Here is a 21,781-nt window from a genome sequence, read left to right as displayed (position 1 = left end):
ATGTTGTGGCTTTGAAAAATTATTCCCTGTATTATTAAATTTATATTATTCATATATTATAAGCCCCTTACTGTAATTGGCATTTAGTGAAAAATCAATAAAATTAAGATAACAATTAGTCCAGCTAGCCTGCTTTAAACATAGCACAGAAAAGTGGTTATCTGAAGGTTCCGGTTCTTTCATTACCGCTAGACGTTGCGCATGTGCAAATTTGGCGAGTCACGTGTGAAAAGATCCGATCATGCAAGCACAACAGTCCGTGCACAGACAGAACAAATTATTTGCTTACTAGAGCAATGCACAGTTTGAACATAGGTGCCTATCTACAAATTCAGTGATGTCTTGCGGACCTGATCGGATCAGGTCCGCAAGACATTTGTTAAATATGCCTCATAGAATCCAACACAATACGATGTGAACAAGTATATTTCAAAGGTTGCAGGCGTATCATCAGGTTTACAACTTTTGATTACGGTAATTATATAAGGTGTGTTTACTGTCCTTTTAAACAGTTTTCTTATTTTCGACTTTTATTAATAATTTTTCTTCATTTTCTTGATAACCCTTGTTGAAAGCAGGGAGGTAATCTTGGGAGTGTACATATGTCTGCAGTACTATAGGGTTGCAATATTGTATATATGTTCTTTATTTGCAAGAGAAGTAGATGGCATCACTTTTTTTCTCCGCCATTTAGTGCAAACTACCTACCTAAGTACATTATAAACATGAAATTAGTTCATGCATTGAACAAAAATATGCTTCTCTCCCCAGCAACTGCAAAACATCAAGAACTTTCTGGTTCTGGTTCTCGAGTATTCACCGTCTGGTGTTGTATGTCTGTAGAATACAAACGGAAAATAAAATCAATTTTGTCAAAAAACAAGTTCTAAATAAAAGCTTATATTGTATAATTGGAGATTTGCAGAGACAGGTTATATTGTGTGAGAGAAATCTTTTTAAAAAAAAGAAGTTAAAAGAACATCAAACTCAATTTTTTTTCTTTCTTTCATGATATAACATGTCATTTTAAAAGACATTCCATTTTACTTCTTTTATCTAATTTGTTTGTTCTTTTGGTATCCTTTGTTAAAAAAGAATACCTAGGTAGCCTTATGGAACTGATATTTGGTGGCTGCACATATATGCCTCATCTTTTTCTCATCTCCAACAAAGGACACCGAGAGACTCCTTTGATCCCACACAACTGGATAAGTTAGTGAAACCAGAATAATATGTAACAACAGGAGCCCTTGATGATTTAGGACTAGATTTCGAATGGCGCACTCTCTTTAATTTCCACGCATTTGGGCATATAAGTGCCCTTTTGCATGTGCATTAAAAAAACATTCCTATTACTTATGTGTATACATATGTATTTAAGTGTTTATATTTGTATATATGTCTATAAATATATATAGGTAACAAAAGGAGAAGTGCTTGCATGTATCAATGAAAAGTAAAAAAATGTATTAGAAAAATTGTAAAAACAGCATGATGAAGGTACACAGCAACATACAGAGTGCAATGGGTATGTTAGAACATGGCTTACGCATTTCGGCTGGTAGCATAAACACATACACACACACACACATATATATATATATATATATATATATACATATATACACATATATATATATACACTCACTGGCTACTTTATTAGGTACAGCTTGCTAGTACCCGGTTGGACCCCCTTTTGTCTTCAGATTAAGAACTGCCTTAATTCTTCATGGTATTGATTCAACAAAGTGTTGAAAGCATTCCTCAGAGATTTTCGTTCATATTGACATGATAGCATCACACAGTTGCTGCAGATTTGTCGGCTGCACATCCATGATGCAAATCTTCCATTCCACTCTATTGGATTGAGATCTGGTGACTGTGGAGGCCATTGGAGTACAGTGAACTAATTATCATGTTCAAGAAACAAGTTTGAACTTTCTGACATAGTGCATTATCCTGCTGAAAGTAGCCATCAGAAGATGAGTACACTGTAGTCATAAAGGGATGGACATGGTCGACAACAATATTCAGGTAGGCTGTGACTGAAATTGAGACTCATCAGACCAGGCAACATTTTTCCTTCTCCTATTGTCAAAGTTTGGTGAGTCTGTGGGAATTGTAGCCTCAGTTTCCTGTTCTTAGCTGACAGGAGTGGCACCCGGTGTGGTCTTTTGCTACTGTAGCCCATCTGCTTCAAGGTTCGACAGGTTGTGCATTCAGAGATGGAATTCTGCATGCCTTGGTTGTAACAAGTGGTTATTTGAGTTTATTTTGCCTTTCTATCATCTCGAACCAGTCTGCCCATTCTCCTCTGACCTCAACAAGGCATTTTCATCCACACAACTGTTGCTCTTTTTAGACCATTCTCTGTAAACCCTAGAGATGATTGTGCATGAAAATCCCGGCAGATCAGCAATTTTAGAAATACTCAGACCAGCTGGTCTGGCACCAACCACCATGCTACGTTCAAAGTCACTTAAATCCCTTTTTTCCCCCATTCTGATGCTCGGTTTGAACTTCAGCAAGTCATCTTCACTACGTCTAGTAGCTGCCATGTGAGTTGCTGATTAGCAATTTGTGTTACCAAGCAATTGAACAGGTGTACCTCAAACACATTTGTAACCACATTTAACACTAACCACAATAAGATTAGTAACATTTTGAACAGACATAGTGACATATTGAAATCAGATAAAGATCTGTCAACATTTCTGGGAGATAGAATTAAGACTAGTTGGAGGAGAGCTCCCACGATCGGCAACAAACTGGTTAAGAGTCACTTTACAAGGAAAAATCCTAATAACAGACATATATGTGGAACTTATACATGTGGCACATGCAGTTTTTGTAGGTACATACACAATGAAAGGGAATTCATTACTCAGATTGGTAGCACTAAAAGAATGCTTGGCTTTGCAAATTGCAAAACCAAAAATGTGGTGTACTGCCTGTTATGTAAATGTGGAAAAAGATATATAGGGATAACGACGCGTGAATTACGTGTGAGACTTGGAGAACAGTACACATAAACAGTATTAAGAATTGAAAAAAAGACCACCAAAAAGGTAAGAACCTAACCCCTGTGGCTAAACACTATCTTAGTAAACATGATATGAAACCAGACCTAAAAGTCTCTGTCCTACAAGTAATCAAACCTGGAATCAGAGGTGGTAATGTGGAAACTATGCTCTTACAAGCGGAATGCCGGTGGATATTCTGGCTTGACCCCCTACACCACAGGGACTTAATGAACAAGATGGCTATAATTAATTTTTGTAATATAAGACAGTTTACACTCAGATAGACTAGAATTATGTTTAAATGATTTATACTGTTGATGTATTATTATCTGTTCTAATGGGAACCAATATGGTAAGTCTGCTATTAACCTCAATCTACTAAGATATGATCTAGTTCCCTGTTATAATAATCATAATAACTAAGAGGAAATACAAGTTATTGGGAATAATGTGTTGATAATTATAATTCTAAAGGAATGATGAGTCTTTTTATGAGACTATTAACACTATATATCTGAGAAATCTCAATAAGGGTCTCTAGTATCTCAAGATGTTTATACACGTTCACATGTGCGTTATGAATATTGGTTTAAATAATAACTCTATTTTAAGAGAGTATGAATATATATTTTGATGCATGTATGGTACTAACGAACTAGGAATCACTAGCCCGGATGTATCCATCACTTTATATAAGTGGTAAGACTGAATGCTTGCCTTACATCTCCCTTTGTATCAAAGTTATCGTTATCAAATAGAAGATTCTTTAATTTAATACAGATAGTTCACACACACCAATGAACATACTAGGCAAAACTATGATATAATTAAAAAAAAAAAAAAAACATATCAATCATAATCGTTTCCTAATGATGCAACAGTACTCTACATGTAGAAAACTGCTATACTACATAGTCTTTGATGACATTTCAACAATATTATTAATAAACTGGAGATCAACAATTGGCTTCTTTAGATATGACTACCTCACAATAACAACAATCGAGTTTTTCATCTGTTCCCGTGGTTCAATGAAATTATGTAGAAAAATTGTTAGAGATTTATCAATTGGCTTATTTTGGGACTTTTTATTATGCTTTGATCATGATACACCACCATAGCATCTTTACTTTAAGCTTAATTACGTGTTTATCATGTATTTTATTTTTAAGCAATATATATATATTCTTTGTCTTTATAACATTAGGATGTTCCACTTGCTATTAATCGTTTACCTAGAATGTAACTGGATACTCTAGATGTAGGAAACTATCAGTTTCAAAAGGGTAATTTTCCAGCCTCCAGTAGATTTTAAAAGACCTTTATTAGTTTCTTACAGGGTCCATTGTAACAACGACGTTTCGAACCTATACTAGGTTCTTAATCATGTTTATAGAATAGTGTGCAGGTGTGTCTTTTATACCTGTCCATTTCCTATAAGATTACACAACAGTGCCATCATGTGGTCAAAATTTAAAATTACAAGTGATAAATAAAAAACTTGAGTTATTCAGCTTCTTGTACATATCAAATTGAATTTTTAAGCTAGTTATCCTCTTTTTCTTAATTTGTATATAGTTATCACATGCAACATTAAAACCAAATTTTACTATATTTACAAATAAAACCTATACACATAAGATATTGGAATCATATTAGCTACTACAGATAAATGCTACAGTTATCAATTAGAAAAATAATGACCATTCAAAATCTTTATTCAAACCTTCAGGTATCATGGTGTTTAACTTATTAATCCAAAACATCTCCCTTCTTTTGAGCAATTGGTCTCTGTCACCTCCTCTCCTGGGTCTGTCAACTTGCTCAATGACTTGAAATCTCAGTTGACTGATGTTATGACCCATGGAGAGGAAGTGACAGGAAACAGGTGCCTCTGTATTTTTATTCCTGATGTTGGATTTGTGTTCAGTGATTCTTGTTCTTACTTCCCTACTGGTTTCACCTATATAAATCCTGGCACACGGACATTTAATGAGGTATATAGAGTATGTGCTTCTACATGTTAGATATTTTTTGATTGGATACTTAGTCCCCTTAATAGGGTGGAAAAATTCTTTCCCCTTTATTATGGAGCTACAATGGCTACAATGTAGGCAAGGATAACAACCTCTATTGTCAGGTCCTATTGATGTTTGAATGCTTTTCTTTTTGCTACCAATATCTGCTCTTACTACTAAATCTCTCAGGTTCTTGGTTTTTTTGTAAGCTACAATAGGTATATTTTTAAAATCTTCAACTTGAGGATTGCATTCTCGAAGTATGTGCCAGTGTTTGTTAATAATATGTGAAATTTTAGATCCTAATGTATTGTATTGAGTTACAAAAACCATTCTGTTTTCTTTTGTTTTATTTTTTGTATTACAATCTTCCTTATCTTTACAGTACTCTAATTGTTTTGTGATTAGTTCTTCTGGGTATCCTCTTCTTTTAAATTTTTCTGCCATTTCTTTTAATCTTATATCACATTTCTTTTTGTCAGTAACTATTCTTTTTACTCTTTTAAATTGACCTTCGGGTATGGCTTCTATTGTTTTTTTAGAGCGGAAGCTATCATATTGTAATACTTTATTTTTGTCTGTGGGTTTCACATATAGATCTGTTTTTAGGAAACCTTGTTCTTTATATACAAAAGTGTCCAAAAATGCTACTCCTGTATCTTCAATGTTAAGAGTGAATTTTAAGCCTGTGACAGATGAATTAAGGTGCTCAACAAACTGCCATAGGCTCTCAGTGTCGCCCCACCATATGCCAAATATGTCATCCACAAATCTCCACCATGCTGCACCATATTGAAGAAATAATGGATTTGAGTATACAAATTTCTCTTCTATGTGGGACATAAAAATATTGGCATATGTTGGGGCGACACTGGAGCCCATCGCAGTACCTTGTTTTTGCAAATAAAAGGTGTCTTGGAATAGGAAGTAATTTTGATATAGAATAACAGACAATAAGTCTGTCAAAAACTGTATTTCTTTCTCAGTGTATTTGTTATTTACTTTTAATGTGTTTGTTACAGCCTCAATGCCACTGGTGTGCTTTATGGAAGTATATAAACTAGTGACGTCTAGTGTATATAGGATGCATTTATCTCCAATTGGTCCAATATCTTTTAGTTTCTCAAGGAAATCATTGGTGTCTTTTAGGTAAGAAGATGTTTCTAACAAGAAGGGCTGTAACACTTTATCTAAGAAGGTTGCAATTTTAGAAAAAATGGAATTTACTCCTGCCACTATTGGGCGGCCTGGGGGTTTAAATTTGTCTTTATGTATTTTGGGTGAAGCATAAATTACAGGTCTTACTGGGTTTTTTTCTATTAGACACTCTTTAAATTCACTAGTGATGATGCCATTCTTGACTGCTATATTGGTAATGTGTTCTATTTCTTTATTTATTTGCATTGTGGGATCTCCAGTTAGTGCTTCATATACTGTAGTATCATTTAATTGTTTTAAAATTTCATTTACATAATCTGTTTTGTTTAGTAGCACTACTGCCCCGCCCTTATCTGCCTCCTTTATTATGATTTCTTTGTTGTTTTGTAATTTATTGATGGCTTCTTGCTGTTTCTTATCAATTTGTACTAATTCTCTTTTTCTGTTTCTTTTTAATAAATTTTTTACTTCTTTTTGAACTAATTTTGCAAATGTAGCTACACTATGTTGTGTTGGTGGGTTAAATTTTCTCTTACCTTTGATCCCATATATCCCTGGATTATTAAATTTAGTGTCCTTATTGATACTGTCTTTTGCCATTATAACTGGTATTTCTGTCATACTTGTGAGTGTAGAGAAATGTACCTTAAGTTTTAGTTTTCTAAAAAATCTCTCTAAATCTTGTTCTATGACAAATTCATCATGCATATTGGATACACAATATGATAAACCTTTATTTAAAATTTTGTATTCTGTTTCTGATAAGGTGTAATTAGAAATGTTATGGACTAAATCATCCTCTGTGGTTTCTTTATTGTGATATGACTCAGTATTGCTTTTAACCATAGTTTTACCATTGGATTCAGTGGATATTTTCTTAAATTTTAAGGTGCTAATGCCTTCAGTAGTGTCCCTTACTAAAGTGCTTTCTGCATAAAAAGTGCTATTCAAGTTTAAAGTGCTAACCTTGTTATCAGTATTAACTACTAACGTGCTATCTAATTCTAAAGTGTCTGTGTCTTTAACAAAATTACTTTCTAAAGTGTTGACATTAATTGAATCAGAAGTGCCTTTTTCATTGTGAATTATTTTAACATTCAAAGACTTTTTGTTAGTGCTAGTGCTTAAGTTACCATTGTGAATGTTAGAGCAATATACAGAATCTTTGATCATATCATACATTTCATTAAACTGTCCATCATGTTTTTGTTGAATTGTCTCTTTAAAATGTCTATGCACTGTATGTTTAGGTACATTTACTTTACCCATATTGTTCATGTGTTCTTGTGTCATTTTCTTACTGTGCCTTGTTTGTTCCATATATGTTGTTAGGAGAATGTTTTCTTGGTTCTCGGATGCCATTTCACCGGTGTTTTCTTTTTGTTGGGGAGGTTCTGTCTGTCTATCGACTTTGTCTGCTTCATTAGATGTGCCTGATGGTTCTGCCTCGCTACTCAGTAGCGGTATTGCCCCCGCTGGTATCCTTTCGTCCGTTTGGCTCTCTGGCGCTCCGGTTGTGACGTCGAATAGTATGCGCCTTTTCCGATGCTTGCGCCCGGCGCGGTGTGATCTACGTCTGAATCCTCGGTTAAAAAACCGGCAGACGATTCTGAACCACTACCGCTGATGTCTTCCTGAGCCGGGCGTTTTCTGGCTTCTTTCCTTCGATCTTTGATGTCAGCATTAGGATGCCTTTGATTACTGCTTCTCTGGCGCCACTTGTAGACGTTACCAGATGAGTAGTCTTGATCATCTCGTATGAATTTTGATCTTTTGCACAGGAATATCGAAAACAACTAGAGAGCCGCAAAAGATCAAAATTCATACGAGATGAACAAGACTACTCATCTGGTAACGTCTACAAGTGGCGCCAGAGAAGCAGTAATCAAAGGCATCCTAATGCTGACATCAAAGATCGAAGGAAAGAAGCCAGAAAACGCCCGGCTCAGGAAGACATCAGCGGTAGTGGTTCAGAATCGTCTGCCGGTTTTTTAACCGAGGATTCAGACGTAGATCACACCGCGCCGGGCGCAAGCATCGGAAGAGGCGCATACTATTCGACGTCACAACCGGAGCGCCAGAGAGCCAAACGGACGAAAGGATACCAGCGGGGGCAATACCGCTACTGAGTAGCGAGGCAGAACCATCAGGCACATCTAATGAAGCAGACAAAGTCGATAGACAGACAGAACCTCCCCAACAAAAAGAAAACACCGGTGAAATGGCATCCGAGAACCAAGAAAACATTCTCCTAACAACATATATGGAACAAACAAGGCACAGTAAGAAAATGACACAAGAACACATGAACAATATGGGTAAAGTAAATGTACCTAAACATACAGTGCATAGACATTTTAAAGAGACAATTCAACAAAAACATGATGGACAGTTTAATGAAATGTATGATATGATCAAAGATTCTGTATATTGCTCTAACATTCACAATGGTAACTTAAGCACTAGCACTAACAAAAAGTCTTTGAATGTTAAAATAATTCACAATGAAAAAAGCACTTCTGATTCAATTAATGTCAACACTTTAGAAAGTAATTTTGTTAAAAACACAGACACTTTAGAATTAGATAACACGTTAGTAGTTAATACTGATAACAAGGTTAGCACTTTAAACTTGAATAGCACTTTTTATGCAGAAAGCACTTTAGTAAGGGACACTACTGAAGGCATTAGCACCTTAAAATTTAAGAAAATATCCACTGAATCCAATGGTAAAACTATGGTTAAAAGCAATACTGAGTCATATCACAATAAAGAAACCACAGAGGATGATTTAGTCCATAACATTTCTAATTACACCTTATCAGAAACAGAATACAAAATTTTAAATAAAGGTTTATCATATTGTGTATCCAATATGCATGATGAATTTGTCATAGAACAAGATTTAGAGAGATTTTTTAGAAAACTAAAACTTAAGGTACATTTCTCTACACTCACTAGTATGACAGAAATACCAGTTATAATGGCAAAAGACAGTATCAATAAGGACACTAAATTTAATAATCCAGGGATATATGGGATCAAAGGTAAGAGAAAATTTAACCCACCAACACAACATAGTGTAGCTACATTTGCAAAATTAGTTCAAAAAGAAGTAAAAAATGTATTAAAAAGAAACAGAAAAAGAGAATTAGTACAAATTGATAAGAAACAGCAAGAAGCCATCAATAAATTACAAAACAACAAAGAAATCATAATAAAGGAGGCAGATAAGGGCGGGGCAGTAGTGCTACTAAACAAAACAGATTATGTAAATGAAATTTTAAAACAATTAAATGATACTACAGTATATGAAGCACTAACTGGAGATCCCACAATGCAAATAAATAAAGAAATAGAACACATTACCAATATAGCAGTCAAGAATGGCATCATCACTAGTGAATTTAAAGAGTGTCTAATAGAAAAAAAACCCAGTAAGACCTGTAATTTATGCTTCACCCAAAATACATAAAGACAAATTTAAACCCCCAGGCCGCCCAATAGTGGCAGGAGTAAATTCCATTTTTTCTAAAATTGCAACCTTCTTAGATAAAGTGTTACAGCCCTTCTTGTTAGAAACATCTTCTTACCTAAAAGACACCAATGATTTCCTTGAGAAACTAAAAGATATTGGACCAATTGGAGATAAATGCATCCTATATACACTAGACGTCACTAGTTTATATACTTCCATAAAGCACACCAGTGGCATTGAGGCTGTAACAAACACATTAAAAGTAAATAACAAATACACTGAGAAAGAAATACAGTTTTTGACAGACTTATTGTCTGTTATTCTATATCAAAATTACTTCCTATTCCAAGACACCTTTTATTTGCAAAAACAAGGTACTGCGATGGGCTCCAGTGTCGCCCCAACATATGCCAATATTTTTATGTCCCACATAGAAGAGAAATTTGTATACTCAAATCCATTATTTCTTCAATATGGTGCAGCATGGTGGAGATTTGTGGATGACATATTTGGCATATGGTGGGGCGACACTGAGAGCCTATGGCAGTTTGTTGAGCACCTTAATTCATCTGTCACAGGCTTAAAATTCACTCTTAACATTGAAGATACAGGAGTAGCATTTTTGGACACTTTTGTATATAAAGAACAAGGTTTCCTAAAAACAGATCTATATGTGAAACCCACAGACAAAAATAAAGTATTACAATATGATAGCTTCCGCTCTAAAAAAACAATAGAAGCCATACCCGAAGGTCAATTTAAAAGAGTAAAAAGAATAGTTACTGACAAAAAGAAATGTGATATAAGATTAAAAGAAATGGCAGAAAAATTTAAAAGAAGAGGATACCCAGAAGAACTAATCACAAAACAATTAGAGTACTGTAAAGATAAGGAAGATTGTAATACAAAAAATAAAACAAAAGAAAACAGAATGGTTTTTGTAACTCAATACAATACATTAGGATCTAAAATTTCACATATTATTAACAAACACTGGCACATACTTCGAGAATGCAATCCTCAAGTTGAAGATTTTAAAAATATACCTATTGTAGCTTACAAAAAAACCAAGAACCTGAGAGATTTACTAGTAAGAGCAGATATTGGTAGCAAAAAGAAAAGCATTCAAACATCAATAGGACCTGACAATAGAGGTTGTTATCCTTGCCTACATTGTAGCCATTGTAGCTCCATAATAAAGGGGAAAGAATTTTTCCACCCTATTAAGGGGACTAAGTATCCAATCAAAAAATATCTAACATGTAGAAGCACATACTCTATATACCTCATTAAATGTCCGTGTGCCAGGATTTATATAGGTGAAACCAGTAGGGAAGTAAGAACAAGAATCACTGAACACAAATCCAACATCAGGAACAAAAATACAGAGGCACCTGTTTCCTGTCACTTCCTCTCCATGGGTCATAACATCAGTCAACTGAGATTTCAAGTCATTGAGCAAGTTGACAGACCCAGGAGAGGAGGTGACAGAGACCAATTGCTCAAAAGAAGGGAGATGTTTTGGATTAATAAGTTAAACACCATGATACCTGAAGGTTTGAATAAAGATTTTGAATGGTCATTATTTTTCTAATTGATAACTGTAGCATTTATCTGTAGTAGCTAATATGATTCCAATATCTTATGTGTATAGGTTTTATTTGTAAATATAGTAAAATTTGGTTTTAATGTTGCATGTGATAACTATATACAAATTAAGAAAAAGAGGATAACTAGCTTAAAAATTCAATTTGATATGTACAAGAAGCTGAATAACTCAAGTTTTTTATGTATCACTTGTAATTTTAAATTTTGACCACATGATGGCACTGTTGTGTAATCTTATAGGAAATGGACAGGTATAAAAGACACACCTGCACACTATTCTATAAACATGATTAAGAACCTAGTATAGGTTCGAAACGTCGTTGTTACAATGGACCCTGTAAGAAACTAATAAAGGTCTTTTAAAATCTACTGGAGGCTGGAAAATTACCCTTTTGAAATTGATATTGGGGTTTGGCTAGCCCTTTCCTGTGCCCCTGTTTGAAAAGGAGCTGTCTCTCATCACTTATTTATATAGGAAACTATCAGTTCACATTGTCTTGAATGATATCTCATAAACACAGATATAATTTTCCTTGACATCTTATGCATGTAAACATGTAAGACGTATAGTACAGTCTCTCTGTGTAGTGATCAGTCCAGTTATGTATCAAAGGTATTTCTCGATACGGCGAAGCGGCTATCATCCCCTCCCCCTCTCCTCTTCATCATATGCTGAGTCACGTGACGGACGCTTATCCAATGATAAGAGGACTTATGACATTGGTTCCAAGGGGTGTGTAAGAATCCTCACCCCTGATTGGCTTAATACAATGTTTAAGCAGTGAGGCTTAGGTCGGGTTAGCCTTTGAGAAAGCCATTTGTTTGGTGAAATGCGCATCAGGCGCTTGTCTTGGAAGCTCTGCTGCCTTATCTTTTGTACTGTCATATATTGACAGGGTGATATATACTTCGATAATTGTGTACTCACATCATACTTTATTAGTGTTTAAGTGTTTATGGGTTTGCTTTTGGGACTCTGACAGGGCTTGCACCGCTCCAGTATTGCACTAGATATAGGTAATTTGTTTGTGGTCAATCCTCTTTTTTCAGATAGTTTAATTTGTGCAATCCGCGAGCATTTTTGGGTGCATCACTGCCAGACAATCCCATATATTTATGTGACATTACATCTGTATGGTTAATACCTGGGCATGCCTGCTTTCTTTGTAATACTTTTAATTGTTTTTACATACACCTACATTTGTAGTATCCATCTACTTTTTAATTTTAATTATTAAATGTTAAGTTTTATTATTCATTCATCCTGGACAACCTCACTGTAACTTTATTAATTTATTGTATTTGACTGAGTGCTCTGGACTATCCATTTTTCTCCTTTTTTCTATTTACATTACTAGGATAGTGAGCACCCCCCACATGTTATTAGTATGGGATTATTACCCACAGAGTATATAGCCAGTTACCTCTGACTGTATATTATATTAGTGACTAATTTGTGGTCTATATACGATCAATTGTTTTCTTCCCTCTATTCCCCTTTTATATACATAGAAAGACCCAGAGATGTGGCCGCTATCTGTGTGCCGGCAGTGGAGGACTCTGAAAGTCTTCCAATGCCGGAGCTGCCCAGACCTACTGACACCCACCAGGTGAGAGCCCAGACAGAAAAGGCAGTTCCGAAGACTCCTAGAACAGAGAAGTGACATGTTATCTACTGTCCCTGGGTTTACCACCACAGCCATCCACCGGGTGGAGACCCCAGGACAGACCCCCCTGCGACAGGCTGCCTACAGGGTCCCAGAGGCCGTCAGGGAAAGTATGTACCGGTAGCTCAGGGGAATGTTGGACCTCGGTGTCATTGAACCGTCCAAAAGTCCCTGGGCCTCCCGGTAGTGTTAGTACCCAAGAAGGACGGAACTACCCGGTTCTGCGTTGACTACCATAGACTCAATGACAGAACCACCACTGACACCTATCCCATGCCCCTAGTAGACCTGTTAGATTGAATCACCCTGGGCCACTTCCTGACCACCCTCGACCTATGCAAGGTCTATTGGCAAATTCCCCTCGACCCTGAGTCCATCCCCAAGTCTGCCTTCATCATTCCCTTTGGCTTATACCAGTATAAGGTCATGCCGTTTGGAATGAAGAACGCCCCAGCCACTTTCCAAAGAATGATAGACCGCCTGTTAGATGGCCTCCAGGACTATGCCTGTGCATACCTGGATGACATTGCTATCTATAGTGAGACCTGGGAGGACGATCTGGTCCACCTAGGCATCGTCTTAGATCGTCTTCAAGCCGCTGGACTAACCTTGAAGCCAGATAAGTGTACTATTGGGTGCTCAGAGGTTCAATACTTGGGCCACCGAGTCAGCTGCGGTAAGCAGCGACCCAAATCGGGCCAAGGATGAGGCAGTGGCTAACTGGCCCACCCCCAGGACCAAAACCCAAGTCCTTGCCTTTCTGGGTACTGCAGGTTACTATCGGAGTAATTACAGCACCCTCGCCAAACCCCTGACTGACTTGACCCGTAAATGACTTCCCTGACAGGTCCTGTGGTCCCCCAAGTGTGAACAAGCCTTCCAGAGTCTTATGTCTGCCTTAATCTCTGCTTCAGTACTGGCCGCTCCTAACACAGCCAAACGCTTTTCTGTCCACACAGATGCCTCCATGTTTGGGTTGGGGGCAATACTAAGTCAGGCAGACGAGGAAGGTAAGGACCACCCCGTTGCCTACCTCAGTCAAAAACTGCTACCCCGGGAAGTAGGCTATGCGGCGGTCGAGAAAGAGTGACCGACCCGTATGTGGATCTAGCCGGGCCTGCCGAACTGGAGGGGGGAGATGTCACGGATACCAGGCTGCAAGGGTTAAACCCCTACCCCCTATAACCTTCCCCCTGTTGTTATCTAGTCTAGTTGTGAAGTGTCTTTCTGTTATTATGTGAGTCATTCATTGTCCTTTTGTAAGTCAGGATGTGATTAGAAACGGTTAAATAACCATTGTCTGATGTTTGTCTCATTGTATAATATTTGTTTCTATTTGTGTAGTAACTACCATCATTTGTTGGAAATGTATAAAAGCTGTGTTTTTTGTGCAATAAAGCAGTTCTTGTTACACCTGAATATGCTAGTCTGTCTAGTTATTTAGGTGAGCTCCAGCTAAAATCACTTTTCCTGAGCTACATAGCAGCCTGTTCAAGGCAGAGAAAGGATCATCAGGCAGAGCTACCCAGCCTGGGTAGATGGAGTTTGTCACAGGGTGGGACCCTGGGTACTGATGCTGTCGGGCATCAGGGGTGGCTACAGGCTGTGGTCACTTGCCAGCTACATAGCTGCAGTCGGCAGGGAGGAAGCAGGACCCGTTTGACGGAGCTACCCAGTCGGGGTAGCCGGGGTATCCATCACAGTAGCAATTTTTCATATTAGCATTAGAGGACCACAACCTATGTTGAAGAAGATCATTATCTTTAAAACCCCGTCAGTTTTTAACACTAAGTGGGGCACCTGACTATACCAACTGTTTAGACACCCACGCACGGGATTGGCTCAATAGATCATGGGCATCTGACGCCTTATATTGTATTTAGGTTGTGTAGTGTGAGTATCTCTATATGTATATATGTCTGTATTATAGTTATCAATAGAATAAACAGTATTACACTATGTTCCTTTTCTGATGCTTCTTTTTCATATTACAGGAGATAATCTTGAAGTTTCTACCAAGCTCCATTGAGACGTTTCCTATATATACTTGAGCAGAAGTTCCCTCTTCACCCGAAACCTTTTATTTACCTCATAGGATTGAGGTTTTGTCTGTAAGTACATTGATTGATCAAGTCGGGATACCCATCCCATAATCATAACTGGAATTCAGCATTTCTTATCCCTGCATAAATGCTTTTTTATTGCTTGGCCCACACTAATTTTGCTACTGTCTTCTGTTGTTGGAGAGGACTTTTTATTGTTTTTACATATTGTCTTCACATATTATCTTTGACACATTGTTAATCACACATTGGTATATATTTTTGGTATATACAGTATATTGTGCTCTCCGGTATGTACTGTATGCATTGATTGCCATATATGGTTTCTGTCTGTCAGTTCCACATTTGTATATGATATATGTATTCTTATTAGCTCTGTGTTACCCATTCTTTTGCATATCTCTTCTTTTTTTGATGGGAAGTGGTTGTTTCTAGGGGGACTATCTCACATTTTAGTTACACTTAGCAGATTTGAGAGGATCTGTTTTTATACCTAGTGGCAATACTTATTGATGCCCCTAAGGTGGACCTGGACTCAGTTTTGCCCAGGAGCAAAAATTGTTACCTAGAGAAAGGAATTATGCTGTTATAGAGAAGGAATAGGCTGTTGATACTTTCACATCAGCGCCAATCAGGAAAGCACCTTACGGGACTTGTTCCTGCATAGTGTTGTATCCATTTTTTCTCTTGTTTTATATATATATATATATATATATATATATATATATATATATATATATATAAATAAATAAAAGTCCAGGTTCAACTGCACTAATCCAATATAACAATAGCCAGGGTGCTGCATGTCCAAATACACATGTTCCTTTATCCTTACAAAGAATAAACGCTACACTCACCGGTATATAGTATTATTTTTATAGTCCTACCTGATCTCAATCAAACTTTCTAATTTTAAGAGTAAGAATGTCCCCTTTAACTGCTGTTACAGTATCACTTAATATGTCATCTAATTTCTTATAATCCTTATGAGAAACAAACAGGTTTAAGTCCTTCTGAAGGTCTGTGATTTCTGTCCTTTGTTTTTTCAGGTGTTGTTTCTTATGGGTGACAAACATCAGTCTTACTGAACACTCTGTTAAGATTGAATTCAAATCCTTAATAAAGTCCTGGTCTGTCACTTGAAAGATGGAAAATGTATACATTCTGAGCACCCTCAAATAAATAATTTTCTGTGACATTAATGTCTCTCCAAGTTGTATATTCATTGCTTAATAAGAATTCCATTTTTTGAAAAACATTTGAGATAGTGGCTCTGCAAGTTTTATCAGAGAATAAATCATCTATTGAGGGTCTCATGAGATATAATTCTCTTAATGAGAAGGCAAGTATATCACAACTTTGGATTTGACTAAGGACTACTGGCAAATACCACTTACTAGTGCTTGTAAATAAAATACAGCCTTTTCTACAGCTATGGGTATTTTCCAGTTTTTGACCTTACCCTTTGGTCTCCATGGTGCTCTTGAAACTTTCCAAAGGTCTATACTCTTCAACTCTATGGGATGTATGTGTCTACTTACTTAGATGATGTAGCCATTTATAGTATAGACTGGGAAGACCACCTTAACAAGTTAGCAGCAGTATTGAGATCATTAAGAGATGCAGGTCTCACAGCAAACCCTGCTAAATTTGCTATTGGTAAAGCTAAAACTCACTATCTAGGTTATATATTGGGTAATGGTTGTATTAAACCTATACAAGACATGGTTGAGACCTTGGCTAGCTTACTAGTTCCAAAAACTAAGAAACAGTTTAGGGTTTTTCTGGGCCTTACGTGATATTATAGAAAGTTTATTTCACAGTTCTCTTCGTTAGCAGACCCATTGACAAATTTAATAAAAAAAACTCTGCTTCTAATAGGGTAGTATGGACTCCCTCCTGTGCTGAAGCTTTTCAAAAGATAAAGCAAATATTGTGTACTCAGCTGGTATTGCACAGCCCTGACTTTGACAGGGATTTTGTCTTGCATACAGATGCCCCTAAGGTGGACCTGGACTCAGTAATGTCCAGGAGCATAAATTGTTACCTAGAGAAAGGAATTATACTGTTTTAGAGAAGGAATAGTCTGTTGATACTCTGCACTGTTATTTGTTGGACCGCAATTTACTCTTGTCACTGACTATTCTCCTTTGAAGTGGCTTAATACTATAAAAGCAAATACTGCATGTCTCATAAAATGGTATTTGTAGTTGCAAATCTATTCTTTTGTGTCACCCATAGACCTGGGAATGACCACCTAAATGCTGCTTCTCTCTCTCTGAAGGGTGGTTTGATTGGTCTGGTAGAGCTTTCTCAGAGGCCCAATCTGAGGGGGGAGGTATGTTATGCCATATATAAACTCAGCCCTGTAGAAAAGGTTAATTTCTCTACAAAATGCTGTAAGGATAGCCAGCTTACTGCTGAAAACATTCCTATTAGTAAACAATTAACAACAACTGAGAACAATTATAGGGCTATATAAAGTAGCTCTTGCAAGCAATGTTTAATTTGGATCTCAGACAGAGAAGTAAACAATAGGAGAGTTGTCTTGGATAACCTGTATTTAAATGCCTAATTTTTATCATAAGAACTTGTAGGATTATATAAGTTTTTTTTTTTGTTCTAAAGCATATGACTCTGTATATGTACTGTTTTTTTTTTTGCTTACTACAAAAGGGTGGTTGTTTGACCCTTGGACTGCTGACTGTATACTTAAAGGTAAGGTAAAGTTTCTAGTTATTAAATCCATATATTGAAAGTAATTTTCAAAAATAAGGTAGTCGCTAACTTAGTTTTGTGTTACATTATTTATTTTACATGTAATCCAAACTTTTTATTTCAAACCGTTCGATTAAATTCTCCTCCCCCATGCCACTTCCGTGTTTATCTCTCTGATTACACCAAGCGTTCTCACCCCTTTGTTTTCGTCAGCGTAATGCGCGTTCACAGAGTCAATATCGTATGCGCATGTGCCACTTCCCCCGCTGCCAGATACATTTTTCCGATTGTTTCAATTACAGCAATAATTTTCTCCAAAAAAAAAGATATTTATTCTTTATGTCGCGGTTGATTCTAAACATACAGAGCTTGATATCTTACCCACACTTGCGGCGCGATCTTTGAACTGCTTAGAATGAATCAAAACAAAACGATCGCTACACCGCTAGCACTGCGCATGCGCTACTCGCGAACGAGCACAGGTTGAAGTGGGTTGTGTCAAGTCCTGCGCATGCGCACAGTCGGTGAGTGACGTCGGAATTGATGGGCTAAACCCCTGAAGGGGAAACTGCCGATTGGAGAGTAAGATAGCAAGCGGATGTCAATCAAATAAACAAAAATGTCGGGCGGACGAAAGATTTGAGTATGGACAATGTTTGAAAGGTAGAGAAAGGTAGATTTCGGGTTGATAATTTCAAAATGATGAATGAAACTTATGGGTTTTTTTTATACTAGTACACATAGCGTTAAGTAGTGTGATCAACTTTACCTTACCTTTAATTTGCATTATTCTGTTTGTGCTTAACATCTTCTGACAAGAAGTTATATGGGTCAGTAGGAGGAGTTGTAGAGGTAATATAGGACAGTAGGAGGAGTTAAAAAAGAGGTTATATAGGTCAGCAGGAGGAGTTAGAGGGAAGTTATAAGGGTCGGTAGGAGAAGTTATAGATAGGTTATAATTGTCAATAAGTTACAGAGAGGTTATAAGGGTCAGTAATAGGAGTTATAAAGATTATATGGCTAAGTTGAAGGAGAAAAACTTACAGGTATAGGTTCTATGGACCAAAATGAGGAGTTGTAGGGCAAACATATAAATCAGCTGGTAGAGGTGTAAGGATAGGTTACATGGAGGGCAAAGGAAAGTTGCAGGTAAAAGGAATGTATGTTCAGGTATATTCATCATTATGTGCCAATGTAAAATGTAATACAATGACAATAATATATCTTTGTGTACAATATAATTCTGTGTTCTTTATATAGAGAGATTTTAAACTCACATGGAATCTTCTTCTTTATTATTATTCCAACAACAGCGAAGACTAGTGTAACAAGAACAACACCAATCACAATGTATATTGTTGAGTTGTTCCTCTTGGGTTCTGTGTAAATGAAAAAATGGGCGGGGAGAGCAAAGAGATTATAATTACAAGTGAGTTGAAGTATATAGTTGGACACAAATCCTATACAAATATAGTAATATAGACTCAATGTACAGCAGCTTCAAGTCAGCATTGCTAGTCTTTTCACATGGACAAACCCCAGAATCCCATGCAGTCAAGACAAAGAACTAGTTTGCAAATAACCAAAGTGATAAAAAAGAATAGCAGCTATGAGACACAAAAAAAATATTTTGTGATTCAGACAAAGAATACCATTTTAAACAAATTTCCAATTTACATCTATTAACAAATTGTGTTGAAGAGATTTCTAGGTAGGCATCTGGAGCACTACATGATAGGAAATAGTTCTGCCATCTAGTGCTTTCGAAAATAGAAAACATTCTTGCAAAGCTGATTACATATAGTGCTCCACAAATGGGCCAGCTCCTGAGCATACATCCCTGCTTTTCAACAAAAAATACCAAGCGAATGAAGAAAAATTGATAATAAAAATAATTTAAAAAGTTGTTTAAAATCTCATGCTCCATCTGAATTATGAAAGAAAAATTTTGGGTTTCATATCCCTTTAACTTATGGAATTGATCCGGTTAAATTCTTAGGCATTTAATGCCTTAAGTTGTTCTTATTATATAATCCTCATGCATTAAAGCACTTGTGCCTTTTGTAAATCATATGACTTTATTTATGAAGCAGCAAGTGCTGGTTTGGATGCCCATCGTTTCAGGCTCGCCAGAAATGGAAGTTAAGAGGCATCGGTTATAAAAACGATCCGATAAGATCGGGATGATTGACATCCCCTGCTAGCGGCCAATTGGCCGTCAGTAAGCAGGGGGCAGCATTGCACAAGCATTTCACTAGAAATGCTTGTGCAATGATCAATGCTGACAGTGTACTCTGTTGGAATTTAGCGATGTTGAGCAGACATGATTCGATATAGTGAATCATGTCCGCTTAATATATGATAAATCTACCCCATAGACTTAAATTATAAAGATGTCTGCATATTAATTGGTTGCTTACATATAAGCCTATTAAAAAAGGAAGTGGTTTAATGTATGAGGAATCTATAACGGAGCAACAATGACAAAACATGTAAGACTTTACTGGGTATAAAGTTTTAACTTGAAGAAAGGCATCATTTGCTAAACCTTGGAACTAGATGTGCACAGGTTATAGTCTGGCTGCTACTTCTCAAGCTCTACTGTAGATCGTTGTGCAAACCAGTCTTGACTATGGTCCATGCATCTGTCAAACTACAGCGTAGTTGCTATATCCTTTGTATTTCTATTAATAGACTACATCAATTACCAAGTTGTTGACTTGATTTGTTTTGAGATATACAACAAATTGAAAATGTTTGTATCTACATATAGAAGATCTCTTTGCAATAAAGTTTATAGTGGCCTGTGATGTGACCTCACCATACTAAGACCAAGATTGAAATCAATCTTGCAACATTATCACTGTTCTAACAAGTAACTGAAATAACTAGTGCCTCACACTCGTAAACAGGTTTTTTAGCCACTAAAAAAAGCCCTATTTACCTTACTTCTCTGTCATTACAATCTGTTTTCGGCTCATTTTTCAACTACTTTTCAAGCCCAGTATTGGCTTATTGAATTTAGCACTTCAAGGCACTTGATAAGTCAGTTGAATTTATTTTCAGACACCTGTTAAACTTTTTTCATGGCTATTTACAAATAGTCTTTTACATTGCTCATATGTAAAACATTTTGAAATGGCCACTGGAGACATTGTAGAAGTTTGTTAACATACGGCTAGATTACAAGTTTCGCGTTATGAGCGGCTCGGTACTAACTTGCAAGTTATTTCCACCACTCACCTCCCTATAGCGCTGCTATTACAGGTTCTCATAAACCCGGCATTAGCAGGCAATATTGCAGCGTTGAGCTGTTCCAATCAGCCAATAGAATGCAAGCTCAATCCTATTGGCTGATTGCATCAATTTATTTTTTCACCTTTAATTCCGATTGGCTGATAGAATTCTATCAGCCAATCGGAATTCAAGGGACACAATCTTGGATGACGTCCCTTAAAGGAACCTTCATTCTTCAGTAGCCGTCGTCAGAAGAGGATGCTCCGTGCCGGATGTCTTAAAGATGGAGCCACTCCGCGTCAGAAGGATAAAGATAGAAGATTCCGTCTGGATGAAGACTTCTGCCCGCCTGGAGGACCACTTCTTGCTGCTTGGATGAAGACTTCTCCCGGCTTCGTTGAGGACTTCTTGCTGCTTGGATGAAAACTTCTCCCGGCTTCGTTGAGGATGGATGTCCGGTCTTCAAAAACTGTACGTGGATCTTCGGCGGTTAATGTTAGTTTTTTTTTAAGGGTTTATTGGGTGGGTTTTATTTTTAGCTTAGGGTTTGGGTTGAAAAAGAGCTAAATGCCCTTTTACAGGCAATGCCAATCCAAATGCCCTTTTCAAGGCAATGGGGAGTTTAGGTTTTTTAGATAGGATTTTATTTGGGGGGTTTGGTTGTGTGGGTGGTGGGTTTTACTGTTGGGGGATTGTTTGTATTTTTTTTTACGGGTAAAAAAGCTGATTTCTTTGTGGCAATGCCCCGCAAAAGGCCCTTTTAAGGGCCATTGGCAGTTTAGTTTAGGCTAGGGTTTTTATTTTATTTTGG

At 36.9% G+C, this 21,781-nt stretch overlaps 1 protein-coding gene across 1 annotated transcript in view; it reads right to left on the bottom strand.

The window, feature by feature from the left end:
- Positions 1-408: 408 nt before the first annotated feature.
- The window catches only part of LOC128667060 (major histocompatibility complex class I-related gene protein), a 119,291-nt gene continuing 97,918 nt past the window's right edge, over positions 409-21,781 (bottom strand). The window contains exons 5-6 of the mRNA XM_053721944.1: positions 19,011-19,112; positions 409-837 (exon numbers count right to left, since the gene is read on the bottom strand). Of these exons, the coding sequence (XP_053577919.1) occupies positions 785-837; positions 19,011-19,112 (155 nt within the window). The 3' untranslated portion in view covers positions 409-784. The remainder of the gene's footprint in view (positions 838-19,010; positions 19,113-21,781) is intronic.

Source organism: Bombina bombina, chromosome 7, assembly GCF_027579735.1.
Source record: "Bombina bombina isolate aBomBom1 chromosome 7, aBomBom1.pri, whole genome shotgun sequence".
Classification (NCBI taxonomy): Eukaryota; Metazoa; Chordata; class Amphibia; order Anura; family Bombinatoridae; genus Bombina; species Bombina bombina.
Note: the sequence above shows the minus strand (reverse complement) of the source record. Positions and strands in the feature narration are given on the sequence as shown.